Below are 24,803 nucleotides of genomic sequence, written 5' to 3'. Positions count from 1 at the left end.
AGTAGGAAGCAGGAGGGTTCAAATGACAGCTCTAAATCCAGACAGTTCTTAATTTCAAGTTGAATACCTTTCCAATATGTTTTTAGTTTTGGACAGTCCCAGAATATATGTGTATGGTCTCCGACCAGGCCACAGCCCCTCCAGCACTCAACTGAGGATCTACCAAATTCGGAGGTCACCAGAGGGGTATCAAAAAACCTCATCCTAATTTTCCAGTCAAATTCCCTCCAGATGGGGCTCGTTTCTGCCTTTTAACTTTCAATCAATCTGTCAATCAGACTTCATTTGTGAAGCGCTTTTCATACAATGATATTGTTACACAAAGTGCTGTACATAGAAATAACAAGAATAGAATAAATAAAAAATTTTAAAAAAGAAGAAGACCCCTCATCCCACCAAACTAAAAAATGATATAATAATAATAATAATAATAATAATAATAATAATAATAATAATAATAATAATAATAATTAATACGAATTTAAAATAAGTTGCTGAATGAACTTTAAAACAGACATTTTATAAACTTGTCACTGACACTAACATAAACAGCTGATTTAACGCATGGTTGTTTTCAGAAGATAACAGGTAATAATTCAATTTTTAACAATGCCATGCAAACTGCTCTCGTCAAAGTCTCATTGATTGGACAAACTCCCTTCCCAGTGCAAAGTGACCATGTGCCTTCTGATTGGCCATTCTCCCCTTGTGGGCTTGTTCGGGGCCGCGTGGGGATTTAAACCAGTGCAGTGCCACTTTGGTAATGTTTGAGCACGTGAAAGAGCAAATGTCATTGTGTTCAGGTAATTTGCAGATCGTTATTCTTTAGTTGTCGCAATGTTTGACCTGAAGAAGAGGAACAGTTTGACTTTAAACAGCGCTCGTGACGCGGAGGAGTTCAGACGGGTGGCTGTCAGACGCAAAGCCAAAGGTGCTGCAGTGGACTTCATCGCAGGTAAGTTATCTATATGTGAAGATTTCTCTTCCCTGTTGTTGATAGTTTGCACTTTTGCAGACTGATGTAGGCCTATAATGAGACACTTACCGACAAGACACTCCCGAATCATTCTAACCAGGGGCGATTCCAGGATCGGATGTTTAGGGGTGCTGAGCCGGGCAAGATACACTTCACTGTTTTGTACATTTGAATGCAATTTAATTCCCACATATGTGAAAGAAAAGTACAGACTAACACTTTTTGGGAAAGTCTGTGAGTGAACCATCAAATCTGATAAAGGTTATTTAAATGCTGAGCCACAGCAAAAGAGAAAAGGATTGGAATCATAAAAGTAACATATGGTAACCTTCATTTCTGGGGAAATAACTCATTTTGATACAGCAGCTCCTCAACATACACATAAACAGTATGAATGTTTCTGGAGTAAACCAGCTCTCTATACTGAGTACCAAAAATACCCAAAATTGACATTGGAGTTAATTTTTGGACTTTCATTTGAAATGCAATGCACAACATGTAAAACACACACAGCTGCTGCTGTATTTTTGTAGTTAAAATATTACATTTCAACTAAGTACTGTATGGTTTTGAAACTTCTCTAGCTTGTTAAAAGGGACATACAGTGAAAAAAAAATCTCAAATTTTAGGGGTGCTGGGATTCAATTTAGAAGGGCTTCAGCGCCCCCAAAAATGGGCCAGAAATGCCTTCTAACCTAATAGCACTTAATAAAAGCATAAATACCGAGTCTCCCAATAAGAAGCAGATTGATTAATTGATTGATAAAAGAGTTGGATTTTGCTTCATTAATTTCTACATTCAACAGAGGCCATTGTTGCCTCTTGGCTCATATGAAATGCATATAAAGTGAACACTATAGTTGCTTTTCAATGTATGAGCCCCCTATTGCTGTTATTGTGTACATAAGCAAGCTATTTGATGGGGCTTTTGTTGTTTTTGTACCCAAAGAAATGTAATAGCTCTAAGTAGTAAGTAGTAGATTCTATAGGTTAAATTAGAATACTTATGTCAAGAATGTAGGGTCCCACTGACTAGAGTGTCAGATATAGCCTACAATTAACAATTGAATGAAGCAATACTCACTTTAATTTAAACACCCCTTTTAACAAAAGTAAACTTCTTTAAAACTTTACATGGGGGAAAGGTTCAAACAGCTCTATGAAAAGGGGGCCTGTGCAGTTGGTTACAGCATAAACACTATGTGTTGTGTCCGTAGTAAATGCTGATTTAGTTAAGTTCCTGTGGCATCCAGTGAGGTTTTTTTTTTGACACACAGCGTGTACACTGTGTTAGTGTGTGTGGATTTTTGTTAGTTACAGTTGGTGCCTGTTAGCCTCTTAGTTGTTGGATTACTGCTGTGAAATCTTTCCTTGATTCAGTGTGAACTTTGCCTTGTCAATCCCTTGAGCATGCACATAGAGCTGCTCTGTTCCCCCATTGAGGCAGAGCTATTTGTTAGATAAGAGAATTATGTTTGCTCCAATGGTACTGTTAGATGCAGGATGCAACAGTGCATCCATCTATCTGGCCCTCATAATGAAAAGTATTCTTTGCTTTGTGTGATATTTTTCTTGGATTTGCAAGGCTAGTAAAAAAAACCCTTATATTTCAACATTTTGGGACACATACTTAGTTTTTTTGCAACACAGCTATGTTGTAGAACTAACAGTCTCATTTCCATGTTTGAAATATTGTGCTGCAGCTGACTAGCCTAGACTAGCATAAGGACTGAAAACATGGAGAGCCACTACCCTAGCTCTTTCTAAATAGAATGAAATCTTTGTACCAGATCCCAAAACTTATTAATAATTTATACATATTTTTTCAGACCGAGGCAGCCGCTGGCAGCTACCTGTTTTTAAATGTTTGTTAACTTTTGGACCGCTAATCCTATCAACAAGCTTTAAAAACTCAGTTACAGCGGACATTCTCAGCTTTCCATTGATACCACAGTTGTCTCATTCAGCATATTCAAAATAAATTCCGGCGAGTCTGGCGCTCCCAAAGATGGTCTAGATCAGGGGTGTCAAACTCATTTCAGTTCAGGGGCCACACACAGCCCAAGTTGATCTGAAGTGGGCCGGACCAGTAAAATCATAACATAATAACCTATAAATAACGACAACTTTAAATTTTTCCCTTTGTTTTAGTGCAAAATAGTACAAGTATGTGCTGAAAATGTAATCAACTATCTTTCTACAAAAACAGTTCTCCATGATGAGTCTCATAGTGGGGCAGAACATTTTACTCTTTAAGCACTGAAACCTGCTGCAAACACACCAAACAAGTTATCAATTCACCTGACACAGAGTGTCATTTTTACTGCAAAAGAACAGAGAGATTATAATAATGAAGAAGCTAAAGTTGGCTATCCTGGACCCCTCAGCTCCGAAAGGAACTGTTTGCTTGCTGGACAGTGTTGTATGCAGGGGTGTTGTGCTAGTGTTAGTAGTTAGTGGATCATCTTAATAGTGCTCTAAAAAGACTTAAAGGTGACATATCATGCAAAATGGACTTTTTAATGGTTTTTTACCTGAAATATGTTTCCCTGGCATGTCTACAAACCCCCCGAGAATGAAAAAAATCCATTCTGCCCCTGTTCTGATTTCTCCACCTTTCTGTAAATGTGTGTGAAACCAGCCGTTTCAGACTTCAGTGTTTTTGTTACGTAACAACAATATCCGGTCTGTCACGGAGTCAGAGCTCGGAGCTTGTTCAGCCCATAGACTGTATAAAATAATACTCAACCCCTCCTCTGTTTTTCATTACCTGCACAAATGTGTGCTAACAAGGAGCTTAGGAGGGAGGCATGCTAGTTGTAGGCTGTCTTAATAAACACAAAGGTCGGTTTTACTCCCCACGTCTGCAGATTTGAAGATCTAGTGGATGATTTTTATTTGTCATGGATAAGTGCTAGTGCTAGTTAGCATAGCTACATAGCTACATGTCGTAGCTGTAGCTGTGTACAAAGACACACGTTGACATACTGTCAAATAAAACAACAAGAAACACAGAATCTGTGACCAATCCTTCAGAAAGGTCCCGCTGCCTTTCTGGTAGAGGTCGGTTTTACTCCCCACGTCTGCAGATTTGAAGATGTAGTGGATGATTTTTATTTATCATGGATAAGTGCTAGCGCTAGTTAGCATAGCCACATAGCTACATGTTCGTAGCTGTGTACCAAGACACACGTCGACATACTGATAAATAAAACAACAAGAAACACTAAATCTGTGACCAATCCTTCAGAAGGTCCTGCTACAGGCGCCTCTCCGTCAGGATCAGATTCTGGATCAGATTCAGAGGGTTGAAGTAACGTGATCTGTGAGCAGCCGTGTATATTCAGCCAACATGTAAACATTAGATCAACGTGCTGGAGAGCCGAGGCACATCCACTTCCGGAGGGGGCGTGGTCAGAGAGAAAACAGAGTGTTCTGAGGAGGACTGAAGAAGAGGGTTTTTCAGGCAGACCAAAATCTGATTTCAAAGTGTTTTTTTGAGCATAAACTTTAAAGACATGTTTTGGGGACCTCTTAGACCAATATATATTGATGAAAAAAGCGTGATATGTCCCCTTTAATGAATCTCAGCCGGATTATGCAAACAGAAAGTAATCTATTTTCTCACTTTGAGAAAAAAGTCCCGGGAAAAAGTGCTGTTCAGGTGCGCTCCATCAGCACTATGATTGTATGCGACCCTCAGAGGACAAATTTAAAATAGTAGTTACTTTCAAAATTTGCATTTAATGTCTAATCTGTAGTTTTTTCACTTTGCAAAGTCGTTCTGTGGGCCGGATTGCAACCTCTGGCGGGCCGGTTTTGGCCCGCGGGCCGCATGTTTGACACCCCTGGTCTAGATCTTTTAAGGGTTAATGAAAAGTGTGAAATCCAGGATCCAGAATGGACCACTTCAGATCATGAAAATCCTACTTCTTGACACATTGTCCCTCCAGCAGATTATGTCAAATCTTCCAGTTAATCTTCTGTTCACTTCATATTTGTATTTTAACATCATACAATTTATAATTTAAATAGGACCTGCAGTATTTGGAGTAGCTCTTTTAAAAATAAGCTATGCATATGTTAATATCTGCAGCTGCTATTACTATTAATAGTATGTGATTGGACTTTGCCTCAACTGAACAAAAAGTTCTCTCTATTTGGAATCAAGGCCTAAAATAATTGATTGCAAGATTCTTTGTAAAAACAACATGATGACTTTTATTTTGGGCTCTGCCTCATCCTTCTGGCACAAGGTGTTTGATCTAGTCCTATAACAGCTATCATTTTTTAATTACCCCAAATACAACCTCAAAACCTCAGATATATGTCAGTTTGTATTTTCCATTAGCTTTTAAACCTAACTCCCCCTGAGATGCTGACCTAACTTATAAGAGTGTAAAAGGTTAGACTCCATGAAGAAATAGGGAGAAGTGAAAAAGCAGAAGTGTAACAATGTTAAGAAAGTGGACTTAAGCACTCGCCACATGACCAACAAATCTCTTACTCCTCAGCAGAGCCAGGAGTACTTAGCAAAGCTGTTCTTTGTTATACAAGTATTGGATATTATTGCACAAGCTTGGAAATTGACTGCAGGTAAGGAAAAAAACAGCTACGAAACTTGATAGTAAGCTGTATTTGTCAAAACAACGTCCAGGTATTGTTAGATTGTGAGTTGAACAGGTCAGGGCTGGAATTTGAAAGTGATGAAACAACACTCAATACTAAGTTGTGTCTAACATGCAGACTTTTTTTAGATTTATCATGTAAGGATCCTTATGCCAATCCTAAACCAGTGTTTTTTAATTTCATATCATTTCACATCATTTCTCTTTGGGATGCTGGATTATACCACTAGAGAGTGTATTTGTTAATTTCTTAAATCTGAATGGGAATTAATAATGCCTGTGGATTAGCTTTTCTACCAACTGATTCGCTTTACTCTGAAATAGATATGCTGTGTGGGCACAAATAAGAACATGAAAACAACTCAGAGGCATGCCTCAACACAAGAGACGTCGAACCACTGATCAAATACATGGTATAATACCACACATACAGAAAAATACAACACTATAACACACAGGGGATTCAACAGTTGACCTGGAGTGCTTTCTAAAAATGTAAGCTACAAGAAAGAATGTTTGCACAACCTACATATCTGTGACATTGCAATGAGGTCATTTTTTCCATGTACATTCATATGTAGTGGGTTTTGGATGTAGGCTCAGGGGGCACAAGACCTCTGAATCATATCCGGGAAAATGGTTTACATCTAAGAATAAAGGTTGAAGGTAGTTTCCATGGAGTTGGTAAAATAGATCCTGAATAACAAGAAAGAAAATAAAAAGTTATCTGATCCAAAGTCTCAGTTTAGGTCAGAAAAACTACCGTACACAAGAATTATAATCATGCACTGTGTAGAAAAATATTCATTTGCTTTTTGTATAATTCTGGTGTATTCCTTTGTTGCAGTGAACAGTGGAGTGTGTGGCTCATATAGCTGTGGCAGTGCTTGTGACAGCTTCTGTGGATCAGAACCAAACTCTAAAAATGATGCAGAGAAACACAAGGAAAGAAGCCCAGTAAAACGATCACCTGTCAAACCCCAAGGTAGGCTGAAGTCAACATCTTGTTAAGTAAATGCTGTCTGTGTATGTTCTTTTTATGAGTATGGATAGAACTCTTGACTTAAATACCAATGCTTGTCAAGGCTATATGTTTCCTAAGCTGCATTCTCTAAGTATGTGGGAGATCAGCTGATGCTGGTTTGATTTTGCACTGCCTCTGCTGCATTAGCTGTGTCTCATGCACCATATTTAACTTTATTTTCCTAACTCATATTAATTTGGTTCATTCATTCAACCTCTTATGTAGCATCATGCTCCAAGACAAACTCACTGTCTCACTGTGTATTTGACTTGACTTGTGTACTGTACCTTTAAGACCCTTTTATTACAATTATAATTCAACCAGGTGTATTGTTTATTTATTTACAGTGCCTCCTAAACCAGCTCACCTGCAGAGTCCTCTGAAGCCAGGACAAGCTCAAGCTCACAGTCCTACAACGGGGAAATTATTACCTCAACATGTTCACGGCACAGACCACAGTCCCAAAGGATGCAGCAGCATTTCTGTTTCCTGTGTCAGTCCATCAGGGGTTGGTCTAAGCTCCCCTAGTCCTGTCAGAGGAGGGGGAACTAGGTTTTTGAATGGAGTGTCGGGGGGACAGATCAGCCCTGCCCAACATGCTCTGGGGATCTCAAATCTTACAAGCAGTCCAGTATTAGGATCTCCAAGTCCGGGGAAACGAGGCGTTCAGAGCCGTAGCTCATTGAGGGAAAGAGGGCACAGCCCCGCAAAGTTGTCCCCAAGAAACCGGAGCCCTCTGATAAGAAAACTGCGGACCCCCAGCCCCGTGCAGGGGAACATGGGGAGCTATAGTTCTGCCAAGAACTCTAAATCGTGGCTTGGACTGCACAGAATCCCAAGTGGAAAGAACGAAGGGAAAGAGAAGAAAGGAGGGAAATCTTTAAGTGTACCTGACTTACTTTTTTACTTGGAGGAAAGGAGGTTGGTTTTTAAATTTAAACATTTCTGCACTAAAACTAACCAAACACTTGCTTGTAGCAATAAAGCACAGTATAAATCCAATGTTTATTGAGTTATCAGTGATGTATACACTTCATTTCTGCAGGATACCCATCCATAAAGCTGAAAGTCCTGCACTGAAACTGATTCAGTCACCTAGCAACAACAGGCCAGCCATCACTGTAAAATCACCAGTTATCCAAATACTCAGTCACTCCACAAATGAAGCCCATCCTCCAAGCAATAGCAAGGCGCTGTCCCCACCACAAATGAATGGCAATGTGCAGAAGAGAGATTTCACGGAAGTAAATGGGAAAGGAACAAATGTCAAAATGGAAGACGGCAAGATATCACATGGCTGTAAATTTTCCTGCTTGTGGAATGGGGCTACTGCAGGAGACTGCAAGCTTAACAAGGAGTCTGATGTGGAACAAAGTCATGAAGAGAAGAGGCAGGAGGGAGGAGGAGATGAGCCAAGAGAGGAAGAGAGCACAGAGCAGAAGTTGTACAGCATAGCCAATGAACTCCTGCAGACAGAGAGGACGTACGTGGCTCGTCTCCACCTGCTGGACCAGGTCAGTGTGGTCTATATCATCTTGTATAACTCTATGCACTCTATGCTAAAGTGAAGTCAAGCAATACATTTATGTTAACCAGTTATTTTAAAGGTGACATATCACGCTTTTTTCATCAATATATATTGGTCTAAGAGGTCCCCAAAACATGTCTTTAAAGTTTATGCTCAAAAAAACACTTTGAAATCAGATTTTGGTCTGCCTGAAAAACCCTCTTCTTCAGTCCTCCTCAGAACACTCTGTTTTCTCTCTGACCACGCCCCCTTAGGAAGTGGATGTGCCTCGGCTGTCCAGCACGTTGATATAATGTTTACATGTTGGCTGAATATACACGGCTGCTCAGAGATCACGTTACTTCAACCCTCTGAATCTGATCCAGAATCTGATCCTGACGGAGAGGCGCCTGTAGCAGGACCTTTCTGAAGGATTGGTCACAGATTTAGTGTTTCTTGTTGTTTTATTTATCAGTATGTCGACGTGTGTTTTGGTACACAGCTACGAACATGTAGCTATGTGGCTATGCTAACTAGCGCTAGCACTTATCCATGATAAATAAAAAATCATCCACTAGATCTTCAAATCTGCAGACGTGGGGAGTAAAACCGACCTCTGCCAGAAAGGCAGCGGGACCTTTCTGAAGGATTGGTCACAGATTCTGTGTTTCTTGTTGTTTTATTTGTCAGTATGTCGACGTGTGTCTTTGTACACAGCTACAGCTACGACATGTAGCTATGTAGCTATGCTAACTAGCGCTAGCACTTATCCATGGTAAATAAAAATCATGCACTAGATCTTCAAATCTGCAGACGTGGGGAGTCAAAGTGACCTTTGTGTTTATTAAGACAGCCTACAACTAGCATGCCTCCCTCCTAAGCTCCTTGTTAGCACACGTTTGTGCAGGGAATGAAAAACGGGGGAGGGATTCAGTATTATTTTATACAGTCTATGGGCTGAACAAGCTCCGAGCTCTGACTCCGTGACAGACCGGATATTGTTGTGACGTAACAAAAACACTGAAGTCTGAAACAGCTGGTTTCACACACATTTACAGAAAGGTGGAGAAATCAGAACAGGGGCAGAATGGATTTTTTTCATTCTCGGGGGGTTTGTAGACATGCCAGGGAAACATATTTCAGGTAGAGAACCATTAAAAAGTCCATTTTGCATGATATGTCACCTTTTAATGTGGTCAAGATGTTCATGTAAACATTTATTTTATTGTAAGATTGAGCTACGACAAGCCCCATTAGGTTAGCAAAGATCTTGATATGAGGAAACATGGCAGGGACCTCAAGCACCAGATACATGTTTGTCTTCAGGGATAGAACATTTCCTGTATTAATTATATTAAAAGTAAGTTTTACCTAACTCTTACTCTCCCCCCAGGTTTTCTGCTCACGCCTCACAGAAGAGGCAGGCCGAGGCTCATTTCCTCCTGAAGTGATCAGGAACATATTCTCCAACATTTCCTCCATCTACTCCTTCCACAGCCAGTTTCTGCTTCCTGACCTGGACAAATGTATCTGTCAGTGGTAGGTCTTTGTCATAAATGTGGCCTTTTTCCTCCAGTGTCATTCCCTGGATGGAGAGCTTTGATTTGTGAGTCTTTATTGCAGTCTGTTGCTGATCCATTTGGCACCTGAGGAATACTATTTCAAGTCAACACAACATATTTGATAGCCTACTGTCAGATAACGGCTGATGCTAGCAATTTAGCCACTTCCTAGACCCAGGCTGTTTTTGAAACCATCTTCTACACACTACCTATGAATGTAGTATACAGTGCGTACTGCACACTGCATACTGAGTTTGAAGGTAGTATGTAGTATGGCTGTTCTGTTTGATCTGTTATGCGTATGCTGGGTCAGGCGTGGCTGGGTTTTCGGTTTCGGAAAGCGGAAGTAAACAACGGCCAAGCTGATAGATAAAGTGCTTCTTTAGCATCACTTATGTTTAAAAAGTTAAAGCTGGGGTTGGTAGTCTCGGAAAACTAGCATGAATTTGAATGTAGCTTTTCCTCAGGACTCCGTCTAACCCCTCCCCTCCTCCCTCGGAGCTCCTCCAAAACGACGCCCCCCCGCTCACATGCACGAGCGCCGCTGATTCTCGACCATATGATCGTGACTGATTCAAAACCGGTCCTCACCAAAACATTCTCATAGTGAAAGTTAAAAACACAAACAAACATGGCTGCTGTTAGCACTCACAACTGTCATTCTAGCATTATCCAGTTGTACTGGTGACACGATATCAGGAGAAAAGTTATAACATATATATAATACTGTAACAACTCCACTGTTTGTGAAACGTGTTCAGTGTAGATGTTCTTAATTCCTACAGCGTTGACAGTCAGTGAAGGCATCAGGAGAGGTGTAGAGTGTGTGAGCTGGAGAGAGGAGAGACAAGAGGAGAAGTTCTTCATTCATTCAAACATTGATTGTTGTTTTGTTGGTTGTCGTGATCACGGCCGACAGTGACCGGTTATTAAAACTAAACGTGTTCACGAATCGGCTCGTCATCACTACAGCGTCCGGACCGACGCTACAATACATCTACATTTTCTGTAGGACTTACTAAATGTCATTAATTATTCTGCTTGTTGGTGAGAGCTTTTTAGACTCTGATCCGGACTACAGTCCTGAGCAAAGCACCTCATCAGTAGTGATGTGCGGATCGATACTGAAATATCGATACTTCCGATACCAGATCTTTATGCTCTAAAATCGATTCTCAAATCAAAATATCGATACTTTTGATACTTCAATCATTTGAGACAGTGTATATCATTAACAGGAACACAGTGGAAAGTAACTAAACCATTGAGATCTTGTCTAAATGATATGCGGTTGGTGGGAACTACTAGTTCTAGTTCTTAATAATAAAACAATTATTTATTGTAATTGTTTTATTGTTTTACTTATATTTTTTTTTGTTTGTGTTTAAAACACCATTTTGACATATTTCATATGATTGTGTCCTCTGTTTGTTTTTTCTGTTGTTGTATCAGCTCGACTATATCGTAAATGAGGCCGCTTCCTCGATATACTTAAAAGTTTAAAATAAATAAATAAATAACTCAGAAATGCACTACTTTTTTTAGATTTACCAGATACAATAGGTGTATTTGCACAAAGTATCGGTATCGGATCGGTATCGCCGATACCAGCCTGAATTTTACACAGTATCGGATCAGAAAGGAAATCGGTGGTATCGAACATCACTACTCATCAGGTCAGAGGGGACAGGCCCGAGGACGAGCGAGAGGGGCAGTAAATAGAGTCAGGGGAAGCAGAGGCAGGGGACAGGGACTCTGAGTGCACGCAGGGGAAATGTACGCGCAGGAGGCGGGCAGAACGGCTGGACGGGATTTGATTGGTTTAAAATTTGGGGAGCCAAAAAACGGTGATTGGTTGGTGTTTTCCCAGGTTTACTCCGGCTGTAGATACCAGCTTTTTTCCACCTCTTTTTTAGGAACACATTATGTATTGATTACCATCAGGACATAAAGATCATTTTAACCAGTATAACAAAAAGTGGATCTAAATCTGATTACCAACCCCAGCTTTAAGAAGTGGTTTATATCCAGAGGTGTCAAGTAACGAAGTACAAATACTTTGTTATCTTACTTAAAGCTGCTGTGAGGAACTTTTGTTTTGTATCGATTCTGGCACCCCCTTTTGGACAAAGTAGTACCTCTTATCTCTTGTCCTATCCATGCAAAAGTAGTGTTTTCAACAAAAATCTCATCCTGTTGTCTTCAACAGTCAACTTTATCAGGCATTGTGATTATTTTCCATGAAAACAGTCAAATAAAGGCTGTTTCTGAAGCGAGATGTCCATCATGTGGTCTGACACCTACCCCCTCAGGGCGGTTTCAGGCATTAAACATGACAACAGAGAAGGTGTCAGTGTTGCTGCTGATGGACTTGTTTGCTATTGAAGGTCATAAAGAGGCATCAGTATCATTTTCAGTCTGTTTCTCAGCCAGTTCAAAACTCCTCACAGGGCCTTTAAGTAGAAATTTTGGGTATCTATACTTTACTGGAGTAATTATTTTTCCGCCGACTTTTTACTTCTACTCCTTACATTTTAAAAACAGCCTCATTACTCTTATTTCATTTCGGCTTGTTTTCATTCTGGCTTGTCATCTTTCAAAAAACACATTAATGTACATTAACATTCCAATAAAGGCTGTTGATAACATGCCGGTGAAGTTTGACTTTTTGCACCGTTACAATACTTGTAGGCAACTAGTCATCATATCCTCTGCTCCATGAAACAGGTTAAAGCTCAGTAGTACACATATATGTTCTTTAATGTATTTGCATTGTACGAAAAAGTGTTCATTTTCAATGGGCATAAATGCGTCTGAAACCAGTGCAACCCAAATATTTCAACATTAACATATTAATATGACATTATAGTCATTATGGCCTTTAGAAACATGTTTGTTTTGGGAGGTGGGGTAGTGCACTATAGGCCCCTGTGGCGCAGCCTAAGCTTTTGTCCTTGATGACATTTTTCCTCCTTACATTACTTTAACTGTTATACTTGAAGTAGTTTTGAATCCAGTACTTTTACACTTTGACTTGAGTAAAAAGCTTGAGTTGATACTTTAACATCTACACAAGTCTTTTTAAACCCGAGTGTCTATACTTCTACCTGAGTAATGAATGTGAGTACTTTTGACACCTCTTTTTATATCAAATTTAATAATTCTCACAGCGCCCAAAATATGTGCCCCTGTCCAAAAAAGAGAGAAAAAGTGGAACATTAGCGCTGTGCATTGTGGGAAACTGTACGTGAGGCAGTCTGGTCCGCTGCATAATAAGACATTTTCTTGATTTCAGTACGACATCCGGGTAGTTTTGGCATACTGCAGATTTTGCTCTTGTTCACATACTACATACTGAATTTAGACCAAATCAGTACGTACTGCTAGTATAGCAGGCATTTTTAAAAACAGCCCTACTGTCAGAAAAGGGCTAATGCTAGCAATTAGCCACTTCCTTGACATTCCCATCAGCTAGCTTATAGCTGAATGCTAATATCATCGTTTAAAGATGTTGTATGACAATTAGAAAGGTATAACTTGCCTTTCTAGCAGAAATGTTTGCTAAGATGTAGTTGAATACTAGCTAATGTTGGCTAATTTTGTCTAACAGTAGTTTATGGGTTATCAAATGTGTTGTTTTGGCTTGAACTATGACCTGATGTCCTTCCAATTCGCTGCAAGTTGCTGAGTTAATGGGAAAGTAGTGCTACCAAGATACAATTTGCACCTTGGAACAAATGAGCATTTTGATAGCGTCAGATAGCTTGATAGCTTCCCATCCCAGCCAAACAAAGACAAAAATGGGCACCATGTGAATATTTTGAACTCCAGTATTTATAAAGTGTAAAGTTAACTTGCTGCCCTAAGACCCTTCCTCTCTTTGACCTTTCCTCTAGGCATGAGAGGCCCGGCCTGGGTAAGGTCCTGCTGCAGCACGCCCCCTTCCTGAGGATGTATGCCGAATACGTAAGGAACTTTGACCAGGCCATGGAGCTAGTTAGGACCTGGACAGAACGCTCCTCTACCTTCAGAAATACAATCCAGGACATACAGGTAAGGCAAAGTCAGCAGGGTATACCGTATATCATTATCTTATCCTTGTGCATTCAAATGTATGCAAGTCTGAGTTTCATGCATATGTTGTACGTTAGAGCCAGGAGATGTGTGGCCACCTGACCCTGCAGCATCACATGTTGGAACCAGTTCAGAGAGTTCCACGTTATGAGATGCTGCTAAGGGATTACCTGAAGAAACTGCCAGAGGATAACCCAGATTATGAGCTTGCTCATAGTGAGTATTATGTGCACCATCCAAGTCCTGTGCCCATAGTTTGACAATGTTAGATCGAAATCTCAGTGAATATTTTAATGCACAGTCTACCGATTACCTTGACCTTGTGCTTGTGTAAGATCATAATAAAACCTCTCCCTCATAAAGTGCCTGCCTGTCCCTGATTGGTCATTGTGCCGGTAATGAGCGTCCTCTTTTTCCTCCTGCAGAATCCTTGCAGACAATCTCCATGGCAGCCACCCACTCAAACAGCGCCATCCACAAAGCTGTATGTAACCATGACCATATAAAATATTTACCATTGTTCTAGGAAATATTTCACACATGTCAGAAGCAAAACAAGCCTTCCACATGTTTGATTGTGCCCTCAAAGATCAGTGTTTTTCCTTCATGTCCCTGTAGGAGAGCCTGAAGCGGCTGCTGGAGATCTATGAGATGGTTGGAGAGGAGGAAGTGGTAAACCCGACCAATGAGTTCCTCAGGGAAGGTCGCTTGCTTAAGCTTGCAGCCAGGAACACATCTGCCATGGAGAGGCACCTATTCCTGGTTAGAGTACTAATGTTTGTGGAAAGAGATCAAGATAAACTCAAAAAAGATGAACTAATATCATGGGACATTTTTGCTTGGATGGTGATCCATAATCTGCGTTAAAGCTTTGGCATAATCATTCCAAATTGCACTCCATGAAATAGTTTTATCTTGCAAAAAGTACCTTAAAATATTAACCTAAAATTAAAGTTAATTGGAGGAACTTTGTTATTTATGTTGCACAACTTATCCCCACAGTTCAACAACTTCATGCTGTGCTGCACTCCTAAGTTCAGCCTGGTTGGGCAGCGTTTCACTGTTCGCTGCAGGATCGGAGTGGATGGCATGGAAGTGCAACAAACAAACAATGAGGATCATCCATTCACTTTCCAAGTGTCAGGAAAGGAGAGAACCCTTGAGCTGCAGGCCAGGTTTGTATGTGTTTCTGTGAGCAGTAATAGGAGGAGGCATCATACTTTGGCTGCAATTTTTTTTTATTTTGGCTCTTTTTTGTGTTTTAACTGAAATCTTATGGATTGAATTTATCACCAAATCAATCAATCAATCTTTATTTATAAAGCACCAAATCTGAACAAACGTTATCTCAAGACGCTTTAACAAACAGAGCAGGTCTAGACCATACTCTGTTAAATTATTAACAAAGACCCAACATCAAGACCGGATAAGATCCTGTCCCCTCTTAAAACAGGACTCTTACCTCCTCTTAATCCACCATGAGCATTGCACCTCGCAGTATTTAGTTAGTTACAACGGAGAGGAAAAACTTCCTTTAACAGGCAGAAACCTCCAGCAGAATCAGACTTACATAAGCAAGATAACACATTGAGAGAATTTTGTTGCCTTATCTAAGTAGATGTATGTGATTTTTAATTTCTGAGCACTTTCTGTGATAGGGTTGCAAAGGGGTGGAAAATTTCTGGTACATTTCCAGTAAATTTCAATGGGAAGTTAAGCTGGGAAATTTTGGAAATATTCCAAACTGGAAACTTTCCATGGGAATTATGGGAATTAACTGTGAATTGAGGGTCATTTAATGGAAAGGTATCACATCCAAGCATAAATATTTGTTTTGTTCTAAGCAGACATCCATCCAAAATAATACAATTAAAACAGATTTATTTGTCAGTAGAACTTTATCAAGTGTGAAATATTTTATTGAACAATCAATTCTTTCATTGAAGAACAAAAACATGAACATTGAGTTAAATATTACTCAATATTATAAGCATCTTCCCTCAAGCTTCTCAAGCCTAGCCTCTGCAGGATTCTAGAAACCATGTGTGCATGTGATGGAGGAATCTATGGGAGGAATGCACAGTGCATGTAGGGGGCGTGGTCTCTATAGCCCTGCAGTAAGCAGTGTGCTGTGTGCATGTGATTGAGGAATAGCAGAGATATTCAACTGTACTTGCATGAAATCTGTTTTTTTTAGTCAGGAATATGATAAAATATATTTTCCCCAACTATATTTAAGTTCCCTATTAAGAGCCAACCTTCAGTTTAGTACATTCTTGCTTTATTCACGTTTATTCCCATGGAGCTCCAATCTGCACAGATGAAATGTTAAAACCAAGCCAGAAACCTTGGTGTAGTCATAGACTCAGACCTTCATTTCAGCAGCCACATTAAGACAATTACAAAGTCCGCCTACTATCACCTTAAGAATATATCAAGGATTAAAGGACTCATGTCTCAGCAGGATGCAGAAAAACTCCTCCATGCATTTATCTTTAGCAGACTAGACTACTGTAACGGGGTCTTTACAGGACTCCCTAAAAAGTCCATCAGACGGCTGCAGCTCATACAGAATGCTGCTGCTCGAATCCTAACAAGGACCAGAACAGTAGACCACATCACTCCAGTTCTTAGATCTCTACACTGGCTTCCTGTCTGTCAGAGAATAGACTTTAAAATCCTGCTGATGGTTTATAAAGACCTGAATGGTTTAGGTCCAAAATACATTGCTGATCTGCTACTACTTTATGAACCACCTCGATCTCTGAGGTCATCAGGTACTGGTCTGCTTTCAGTCCCTAGAGTCAGAATGAAACATGGTGAAGCAGCGTTTAGTCATTATGCTCCACATATCTGGAACACACTCCCTGAAAGCTGCAGGTCTGCTCCAACTCTCACCTCTTTAAATCAAAGATTAAGACTTTTTTATTTACCACTGCCTTCCTATCTTAGATTATTTTAACCCACTTTAAATTAAAATTTTAATGTAATTTTTAATATATTTCTAATTTTCCTTATCTTTTCTGTTTTATTATATTTGTCATTTTAATTATGTTCTTTTATGCCTGTCTGAATGTCTCCAATGCTTTTAATGTTTTAATGTAAAGCACATTGAGTTGCCCTCGTGTATGAAATGCGCTATACAAATAAAGCTGCCTTGCCTTGCCTTGCCTTGCCTTGCCTTGCCTTGCCTTGCCTTGCCTTGCCTTGCCTTGCCTTGCCTTGCCTTGCCTTGCCTTGCCTTGCCTTGCCTTGCCTTGCCTTGCCTTGCCTTGCCTTGCCTTGCCTTGCCTTGCCTTGCCTTGCCTTGCCTTGCCTTGCCTTGCCTTGCCTTGCCTTGCCTTGCCTTGCCTTGCCTTGCCTTGCCTTGCCTTGCCTTGCCGAGTTTCCAACTTTGAAAATTCCCAGAATTTTGCAACCCTAGTCTGTGAACATAACCTTGGCATTTCTATGTTTTTTTTATAACTGTACCACAGCTTGATGACATTTACTGAATCTTTTTTCTCTGTGTTTATTTAAGCTCTGAAGAAGAAAGAGATGGGTGGATTAAGGTAAAGAGTTTTTTATGTTCAGTCCTTAGTGCAAGTCATTAAATGTTAAATGGATTAGGAAACAATTGCATAATGTCAACTCAGTTTCTAAGACAAGTTTTGATTTCAGGTCATTCAGGGAGCCATCGATGTGTTTCAGAGGAAGCATGAAACCTTCAAAGTGGCTTCTAAGGAGCCAAATGTAGAAGAACAGGTAAGTTGGATGATCATATTGTAGGTAGTTCACTTCTTAGTTATTACTAATGTGGAAATTGTGTATGCCTATTAAGAAATCCATCTGATGGTGAGGTGTGTGTTTTACAGGCAGAGGAACTTGGCCGGCGTGCCCCTCGCTGGATCAGAGACAACGAGGTGACGGTATGCATGAAATGCCAGGAACCTTTCAATGCACTCACCAGGAGACGACACCACTGCAGAGCCTGTGGCTGTGTGAGTAACCAGATTAATCATCTTGTACTGAACACACAATACCTCATGTTTAGAACGTCAGATCAGTTTTGTGTTGTCTGTCCTGCAGGTTGTGTGCTGGAAGTGTTCAGACAATAAAGTGGCTTTAGAGTATGATGGAAACAAGCTGAACAAAGTGTGCAAAGCCTGCTACTCCATCCTGAGCTGTCAAAGAGGGGAGAGGGTGGAGGGGAAGAAGAGGAGAATACTGGAGGTACTGGATCTCTGTTTGCTTTTTAACATTTATGAAAAGAGGCTGGCTCTTAAGTTTGAGTTTGAGTACTTCTCCTGTAAAATACACTTGATTTAAATACTGCGCACTGTTTAAAAATCTGTAAGAATAGCCATACAACAAAGGCAGAGATGAATAATCAAACTATACACTTTACTTAAAGGTGACATATCATGCAAAATGAACTTTTTAATGGTTCTCTACCTGAAATATGTGTCCCTGGCATGTCTACAAACCCCCCGAGAATGAAAAAAATCCATTCTGCCCCTGTTCTGATTTCTCCACCTTTCTGTAAATGTGTGTGAAACGAGCCGTTTCAGACTTCAGTGTTTTTGTTACGTAACAACAATATCCGGTCTGTCACGGAGTCAGAGCTCAGAGCTTGTTCAGCCCATAGACTGTATAAAATAATACTGAATCCCTCCTCCGTTTTTCATTACCTGCACACATGTGTGCTAACAAGGAGCTTAGGAGGGAGGCATGCTAGTTGTAGGCTGTCTTAATAAACACAAAGGTCGGTTTTACTCCCCACGTCTGCAGATTTGAAGATCTAGTGGATGATTTTTATTTGTCATGGATAAGTGCTAGCGCTAGTTAGCATAGCTACATAGCTACATGTCGTAGCTGTAGCTGTGTACCAAGACACACGTCTACATACTGACAAATAAAACAACAAGAAACACTAAATCTGTGACCAATCCTTCAGAAAGGTCCTGCTGCCTTTCTGGCAGAGGTCGGTTTTACTCCCCACGTCTGCAGATTTGAAGATCTAGTGGATGATTTTTATTTATCATGGATAAGTGCTAGCGCTAGTTAGCATAGCCACATAGCTACATGTTCGTAGCTGTGTACCAAGACACACGTCGACATACTGATAAATAAAACAACAAGAAACACTAAATCTGTGACCAATGGTTCAGAAAGGTCCTGCTGCAGGCGCCTCTCCATCAGGATCAGATTCTGGATCAGATTCAGAGGGTTGAAGTAACATGATCTCTGAGCAGCCGTGTATATTCAGCCAACATGTAAACATTAGATCAACGTGCTGGACAGCCGAGGCCACACCCACTTCCTGAGGGGGCGTGGTCAGAGAGAAAACAGAGTGTTCTGAGGAGGACTGAAGAAGAGGACTTTTCAGGCAGACCAAAATCTGATTTCAAAGTGTTTTTTGAGCATAAACTTTAAAGACATGTTTTGGGGACCTCTTAGACTAATATATATTGATGAAAAAAGCGTGATATGTCACCTTTAAGAACTCTAACTTTGTACAATCTGCATAAAAAAACAAGTTGTTTGTGTTTTTGATTGAGCATAAAATGCATCTTTACAAAGGTGGAAGTCGTCAGCAGAGATATATATTTTCTTTTATGTGTTCTCCTAGTCTGAAGCATCTTTAGTATCCACTGATGGCACAATGAGCGGCTTCCTGCTGTATGGAAACAACCCAAAGACCTGGCAGCAGTTGTGGTGTGTCATCACCAGAACTGATCCTCCTTTCCTCTGCCTGTACACCACTCCCCAGGTAGGGATCTCTGCAATACAGACCGATTCAACATACAGTATGGTTATAAATAATTCACATCGTTAGCATCTTGTATTTATATCACATACCTGTTTATGTTTGACAATTTGCCCCCAAATTACCAAACATACTATGTGGAGCATGCATGTGACCTTAGATGTCCCTGCAGTCACTCCCAGAGAGAGTGGCAACACGACACTCACCATCTGCTGTCATGCAGCTCTGTGGAGAAAAGGGGAATCATGGCTTAGATTGTGGAAAGGTTGCACAATAATCTGCACAACAGTTTGTCAGAGAAGCAATTGAAACACTAAAGGAGGCAGAGTATATCTTCTTCTTATCTTTGAAGAATCAAACCTGCTCAGAAGATTTATACATGGAAACAGGAATAGTCTGAGGTTTTTGTGATTTTGATGAATCGCTGGCAAGAAGTGCCACTTTAAATGAACAAATGTGAACAAGGAACCTACAATTAAACACAGTGTTGGTGTAGAGTGAGGTGAAATATACACTTAAAGTGAAATTAAAGAACAAAACAGCTACTTTTTTAACTTCAGCTTAACAATGACTGGTGTACAGTCATGGCCAAAAGTTTTGAGAATGACACAAATATTACATTTTCACAAAGTCTGCTGCTTCAGGGTTTTTAGGTGTTTTTGTCAGATGTTTCTATGGTATAATGAAATACAATTAGAAGCATTTCATAAGTATCAAAAGCTTTTATTGAGAATTACACAGAATTCATGCAATAAGTCAATATTTGCAGTGTTGACCCTTCTTTTTCAAGACCTCTGCAATTCTCCCTGGCATGCTGTCAATCAACTTCTGGACCAAATCCTGACTGATGGCAGTCCATTCTTGCATAATCAATGCTTGGAGTTTGACAGAATTTGTGGGTTTTTGATTGTCCACCCGCCTCTTGAGGATTGACCACAAGTTCTCAATGGGATTAAGATCTGGGGAGTTTCCTGGCCAAGGGCCCAAAATCTTAATGTTTTGTTCCCCGAGCCATTTTGTTATGACTTTTGCTTTATGGCAAGGTGCTCCATCATGCTGGAAAAGGCATTCTTCATCACCAAACTGCCCTTGGATGGTTGGGAGAAGTTGCTCTCGGAGGACGTTCTGGTACCATTCTTTATTCATGGCTGTGTTTTTAGGCAAGATTGTGAGAGAGCCCACTCCCTTGACCGAAAAGCAACCCCACACATGAATGGTCTCAGGATGCTTCAATGTTGGCAAGAGACAGGACTGATGGTAGCGCTCACCTCGTCTTCTCCGAACAAGCCTTCCTCCAGATGCCCCAAACAATCGGAAAGGGGATTCATCAGAGAAAATGACTTTACCCCAGTCCTCAGCAGTCCAGTCCCTGTACCTTCTGCAGAATATCAGTCTGTCCCTGATGTTTTTACTGGAGAGAAGTGGCTTCTTTGCTGCCCTCCTTGACACCAGGCCTTCCTCCAAAAGTCTTCGCCTCACTGTGCGTGCAGATGCACTCACACCTGCCTGCTGCCATTCCTGAGCAAGCTCTGCACTGGTGGTGGCCCAATCCCGCAGGTGTAACACCTTCAGGAGACGGTCCTGGCGCTTGCTGGACTTTCTTGGGCGCCCTGGAGCCTGTTTGGCAACAATTGAACCTCTCTCCTTGAAGTTCTTGATAATTGGATAGACGGTTGACTGAGGTGCAATCTTACTCGCTGCTATAAACTTCCCTGTTAGGCCCTTTTTGTGCAATGCAATGATGGCTGCACGTGTTTCCTTGCAGGTAACCATGGCTAACAGATGAGGAACAATGGTGTCATGCACCATCTTCCTTTTAAAGTGTCCAGTCACTCAATCATGACAGATTGATCACCAGCCTTGTCCTCATCAACACCCACACCTGTGTTAATGTGTGTGACACCTGTGTGTCATTGAAATGATGTTAGCTGGTCCTTTTGTGGCAGGGCTGAAATGCAGTGGAAATGTGTTTTTGGTGATAAAGTTCATTTTCAAGGCAAAGAGGGACTTTGCAATTAATTTCAATTGAGCTGATCACTCCTCATAACATTCTGGAGTATATGCAAATTGCCATTATAAAAACTGAAACAGCAGACTTTGTGAAAATTAATAGTTGTGTCATTCTCAAAACTTTTGGCCATGACTGTATTTACCACTACCCTCAAGGGTCGAAGTAGCATCATATTGAAAATGTGATAATATTGTATCTCCTCCTTTTTAAATAACAATTCACACTATTTTTTAGCAACCACTATAAGATCTTTGATGTTTAAAAAGGTTCATCTTTTGATTTCCTCTTGCCATGCATTCTCTAACCTGCTGAGATAGCTTTTTTGTTAGTTATATTTTTGGGCATTTTTGCCTTTATTCAATAGGAAGGCTGAAGAGAGACAGGAGATGTGAGGAGCAGAGTGCGGGAAGACACGCAGCAAGTAGTGGGGGCGGGGAGTCGAACCTGCAGCCATTGCAACAAGGACTATAGCCTCTGTACAGTCCCTGATGACAAAAGTCTTGTCACTTATCCAGGTTGTAGGAACAACAAATAACAACTTTACTTGTAGTTGATCAGTTGGAATCAGAAATGGCTCATATGAAAGGCAAAGCCCTCTGAATTCTATTTATTTTAGATTTTTATTATTCATTGAGTTTTTTCATTTAATTAGGACAGAAGGGTCAGATTTTGCTTGGACAAAAGTCTTGTTGCATACAAAATACTGTAGAAATTAAACACATACTTTACTTTGAATACACAAACATGCTACAAAAGCTTCAGAACATAAAGTCACGGTGCCTTGGAAAAAAGAGTGAATATCTTTTATGACTCCCATGAGCTTGAAGGACTGCATCCATGCGTCTTGGCAGTGACTCAAATAACTTCTCAACAAAGTCCTCTGGAATGGCAAAGAAAGCAGTATTGCAGGACTCCCAGAGTTCATCAAGATTCTTAGGTTTCATCCTCCAAGCCTCCTCCTTCATCTCACCCCACATGCTCAATAATGTTCATGTCTAGTGACTGTGCTGGCCAATCCTGGAGCACCTTGACCTTCTTTGCTTTCAGGAACTTCAATGTGGAGGCTGAAGTGTGATAAGGAACACCAGCCTGCTGCAAAATTTGCCCTCTCTTGTGGTTTGGAATGTAATGGGCAGCAAGAACTTCTTGATATTTCAGGCTGTTGATGTTTCCATCCACTCTGCAAATCTCTCACACACCCCATACTGGATGTAGCCCCAAACCATGATTTTTCCTCCACCAAACTTGACTGTTTTCTGGGTGAATCTCGGGTCCATGCAGGTTCCAACAGATCTTCTGCAGTATTTGCGACCATCGGGATGCAGTTCAGGCGATGATTCATCAGAAAAATCATCCTTCTGCCACGTTCCCACTACACTATATTACCAAAAGTATTCGCTCACCCATCCAAATGATCAGAATCAGGTGTCCTAATCACTTGGCCTGGCCACAGGTGTATAAAATCAAGCACCTAGGCATGCAGACTGTTTTTACAAACGTGTTAAAGAATGGGCCGCTCTCAGGAGCTCAGTGAATTCCAGCGTGGAACTGTCATAGGATGCCACCTGTGCAACAAATCCAGTCATGAAATTTCCTCGCTCCTAAATATTCCACAGTCAACTGTCAGCTTTATTATAAGAAAATGGAAGAGTTTGGGAACAACAGCAACTCAGCCATGAAGTGGTAGGCCATGTAAACTGACGGAGAGGGGTCAGCGGATGCTGAGGAGCATAGTGCAAAGAGGTCGCCGACTTTCTGCACAGTCAGTTGCTACAGAGCTCCAAACTTCATGTGGCCTTCAGATTAGCCCAAGTACAGTACGCAGAGAGCTTCATGGAATGGGTTTCCATGGCCGAGCAGCTGCATCCAAGCCATACATCACCAAGTGCAATGCAAAGCATCGGATGCAGTGGTGTAAAGCACGCCGCCACTGGACCATAGAGCAGTGGAGACGCGTTCTCTGGAGTGATGAATCACACTTTTCCATCTGGCAATCTGATGGACAAGTCTTGGTTTGGAGGTTGCCAGGAGAACGGTACATTTCAGACTGCATTGTGCCAAGTGTGAAATTTGGTGGAGGAGGAATTATGGTGTGGGGTTGTTTTTCAGGAGCTGGGCTTGGCCCCTTAGTTCCAGTGAAAGGAACTTTGAATGCCTCAGGATACCAAACCATTTTGGACAATTCCTTGCTCCCAACCTTGTGGGAAAAGTTTGGAGCGGGCCCCTTCCTCTTCCAACATGACTGTGCACCAGTGCACACAGCAAGGTCCATAAAGACATGGATGACAGAGTCTGGTGTGGATGAACTTGACTGGCCTGCACAGAGTCCTGACCTGAACCCGATAGAACACCTTTGGGATGAATTAGAGCGGAGACTGAGAGCCAGGCCTTCTCGACCAACATCAGTGTGTGACCTCACCAATGAGCTTTTGGAAGAATGGTCAAAAATTCCTATAAACACACTCCTCAACCTTGTGGACAGCCTTCCCAGAAGAGTTGAAGCTGTAATAGCTGCAAAAGGTGAACCAACATCATATTGAACCCTATGGGTTAGGAATGGGATGGCACTTAAGTTCATATGTGAGTCAAGGCAGGTGAGCGAATACCTTTGGTAATATAGTGTATATCCTTATGTGACAAGACTTTTGTCAAGCAGTGTATATGGGGCACGCGCTTAAACCGCTAGGCTAACGCCGACATGCTGAGATTGCTTTTGTTGTGCTGCATTATGTAAACTTGATTTCTCTAACACCTGCTTTTCTATCTCCTCTTGTGTCCAGGATGTGAAGCCTCTGTCCTGTATACCTCTATCAGGCTGCAGCGTGGAGGATTCCCCTCAGGAGCTCCAGGGTCAGCCCTCTTTCTGTGTAAGCCAGTCCAAAACCACCCACACTTTCTCCTGCGATGGCTTGAACCTCAAACAGAGCTGGCTGAACGCTCTGACAGTGTCAGTGGCAGGATGCCAGCGTGTTCACCCAGTGACCCTGACGTCATCACCGATTGCTCCAGACGTGGCCTTAATGGTTATGTGAATAATGGACGTGTCAGAAGTCTGGACAAACATGTACATGTGGTAATAGTGAATGAAATGTAAAAGTTTAATTCAGGTGTTTAATGTTAGTACATTATATTCAGACTGAGAACTGTTTTTCTTACAAGTGACGGTGCACTTTATTGAAATGGTTTACAGTAAAATAAATAAAGTGAAGGTGTTTTTATAAGAGTCGGGCAGTCGGATGGTTGTTTCAGCTTTGTACAGGTCTTCCATGGTG

At 41.1% G+C, this 24,803-nt stretch overlaps 1 protein-coding gene across 1 annotated transcript; it reads left to right on the top strand.

Annotated features, from left to right (window-relative positions):
- Nucleotides 1-709: 709 nt before the first annotated feature.
- LOC117804827 (FYVE, RhoGEF and PH domain-containing protein 4-like) lies at nt 710-24,754 on the top strand. The gene is made up of 16 exons (XM_034673220.1): nt 710-955; nt 6,452-6,589; nt 6,976-7,549; nt 7,674-8,142; nt 9,529-9,674; nt 13,594-13,750; nt 13,849-13,987; nt 14,197-14,255; nt 14,390-14,533; nt 14,774-14,946; nt 17,292-17,322; nt 17,432-17,515; nt 17,626-17,751; nt 17,840-17,983; nt 19,383-19,523; nt 24,312-24,754. Exons 1-16 carry the CDS (start codon nt 838-840, stop codon nt 24,561-24,563), a joined length of 2,895 nt encoding a protein of 964 aa, XP_034529111.1. The 5' UTR covers nt 710-837; the 3' UTR covers nt 24,564-24,754.
- Nucleotides 24,755-24,803: the final 49 nt, after the last annotated feature.

Source organism: Notolabrus celidotus, chromosome 21 (assembly GCF_009762535.1).
Source record: "Notolabrus celidotus isolate fNotCel1 chromosome 21, fNotCel1.pri, whole genome shotgun sequence".
In the NCBI taxonomy this organism is placed as follows: Eukaryota; Metazoa; Chordata; class Actinopteri; order Labriformes; family Labridae; genus Notolabrus; species Notolabrus celidotus.
The sequence above is the reverse complement of the archived record's forward strand: the minus strand, read 5'-3'. Positions and strand labels throughout refer to the sequence as shown.

What these genes read in the sequence shown, in the direction of transcription:
- LOC117804827 (XM_034673220.1), top strand. Translation starts at nt 838, where the DNA reads ATGTTTGACCTGAAGAAGAGGAACAGTTTGACTTTAAACAGCGCTCGT. An exon ending in GACAAATGTATCTGTCAGTG is followed by an intron (nt 9,675 to 13,593) that starts GTAGGTCTTTGT and finishes CCTTTCCTCTAG; the next exon opens with GCATGAGAGGCCCGGCCTGG. An exon ending in ATACAATCCAGGACATACAG is followed by an intron (nt 13,751 to 13,848) that starts GTAAGGCAAAGT and finishes GTTGTACGTTAG; the next exon opens with AGCCAGGAGATGTGTGGCCA.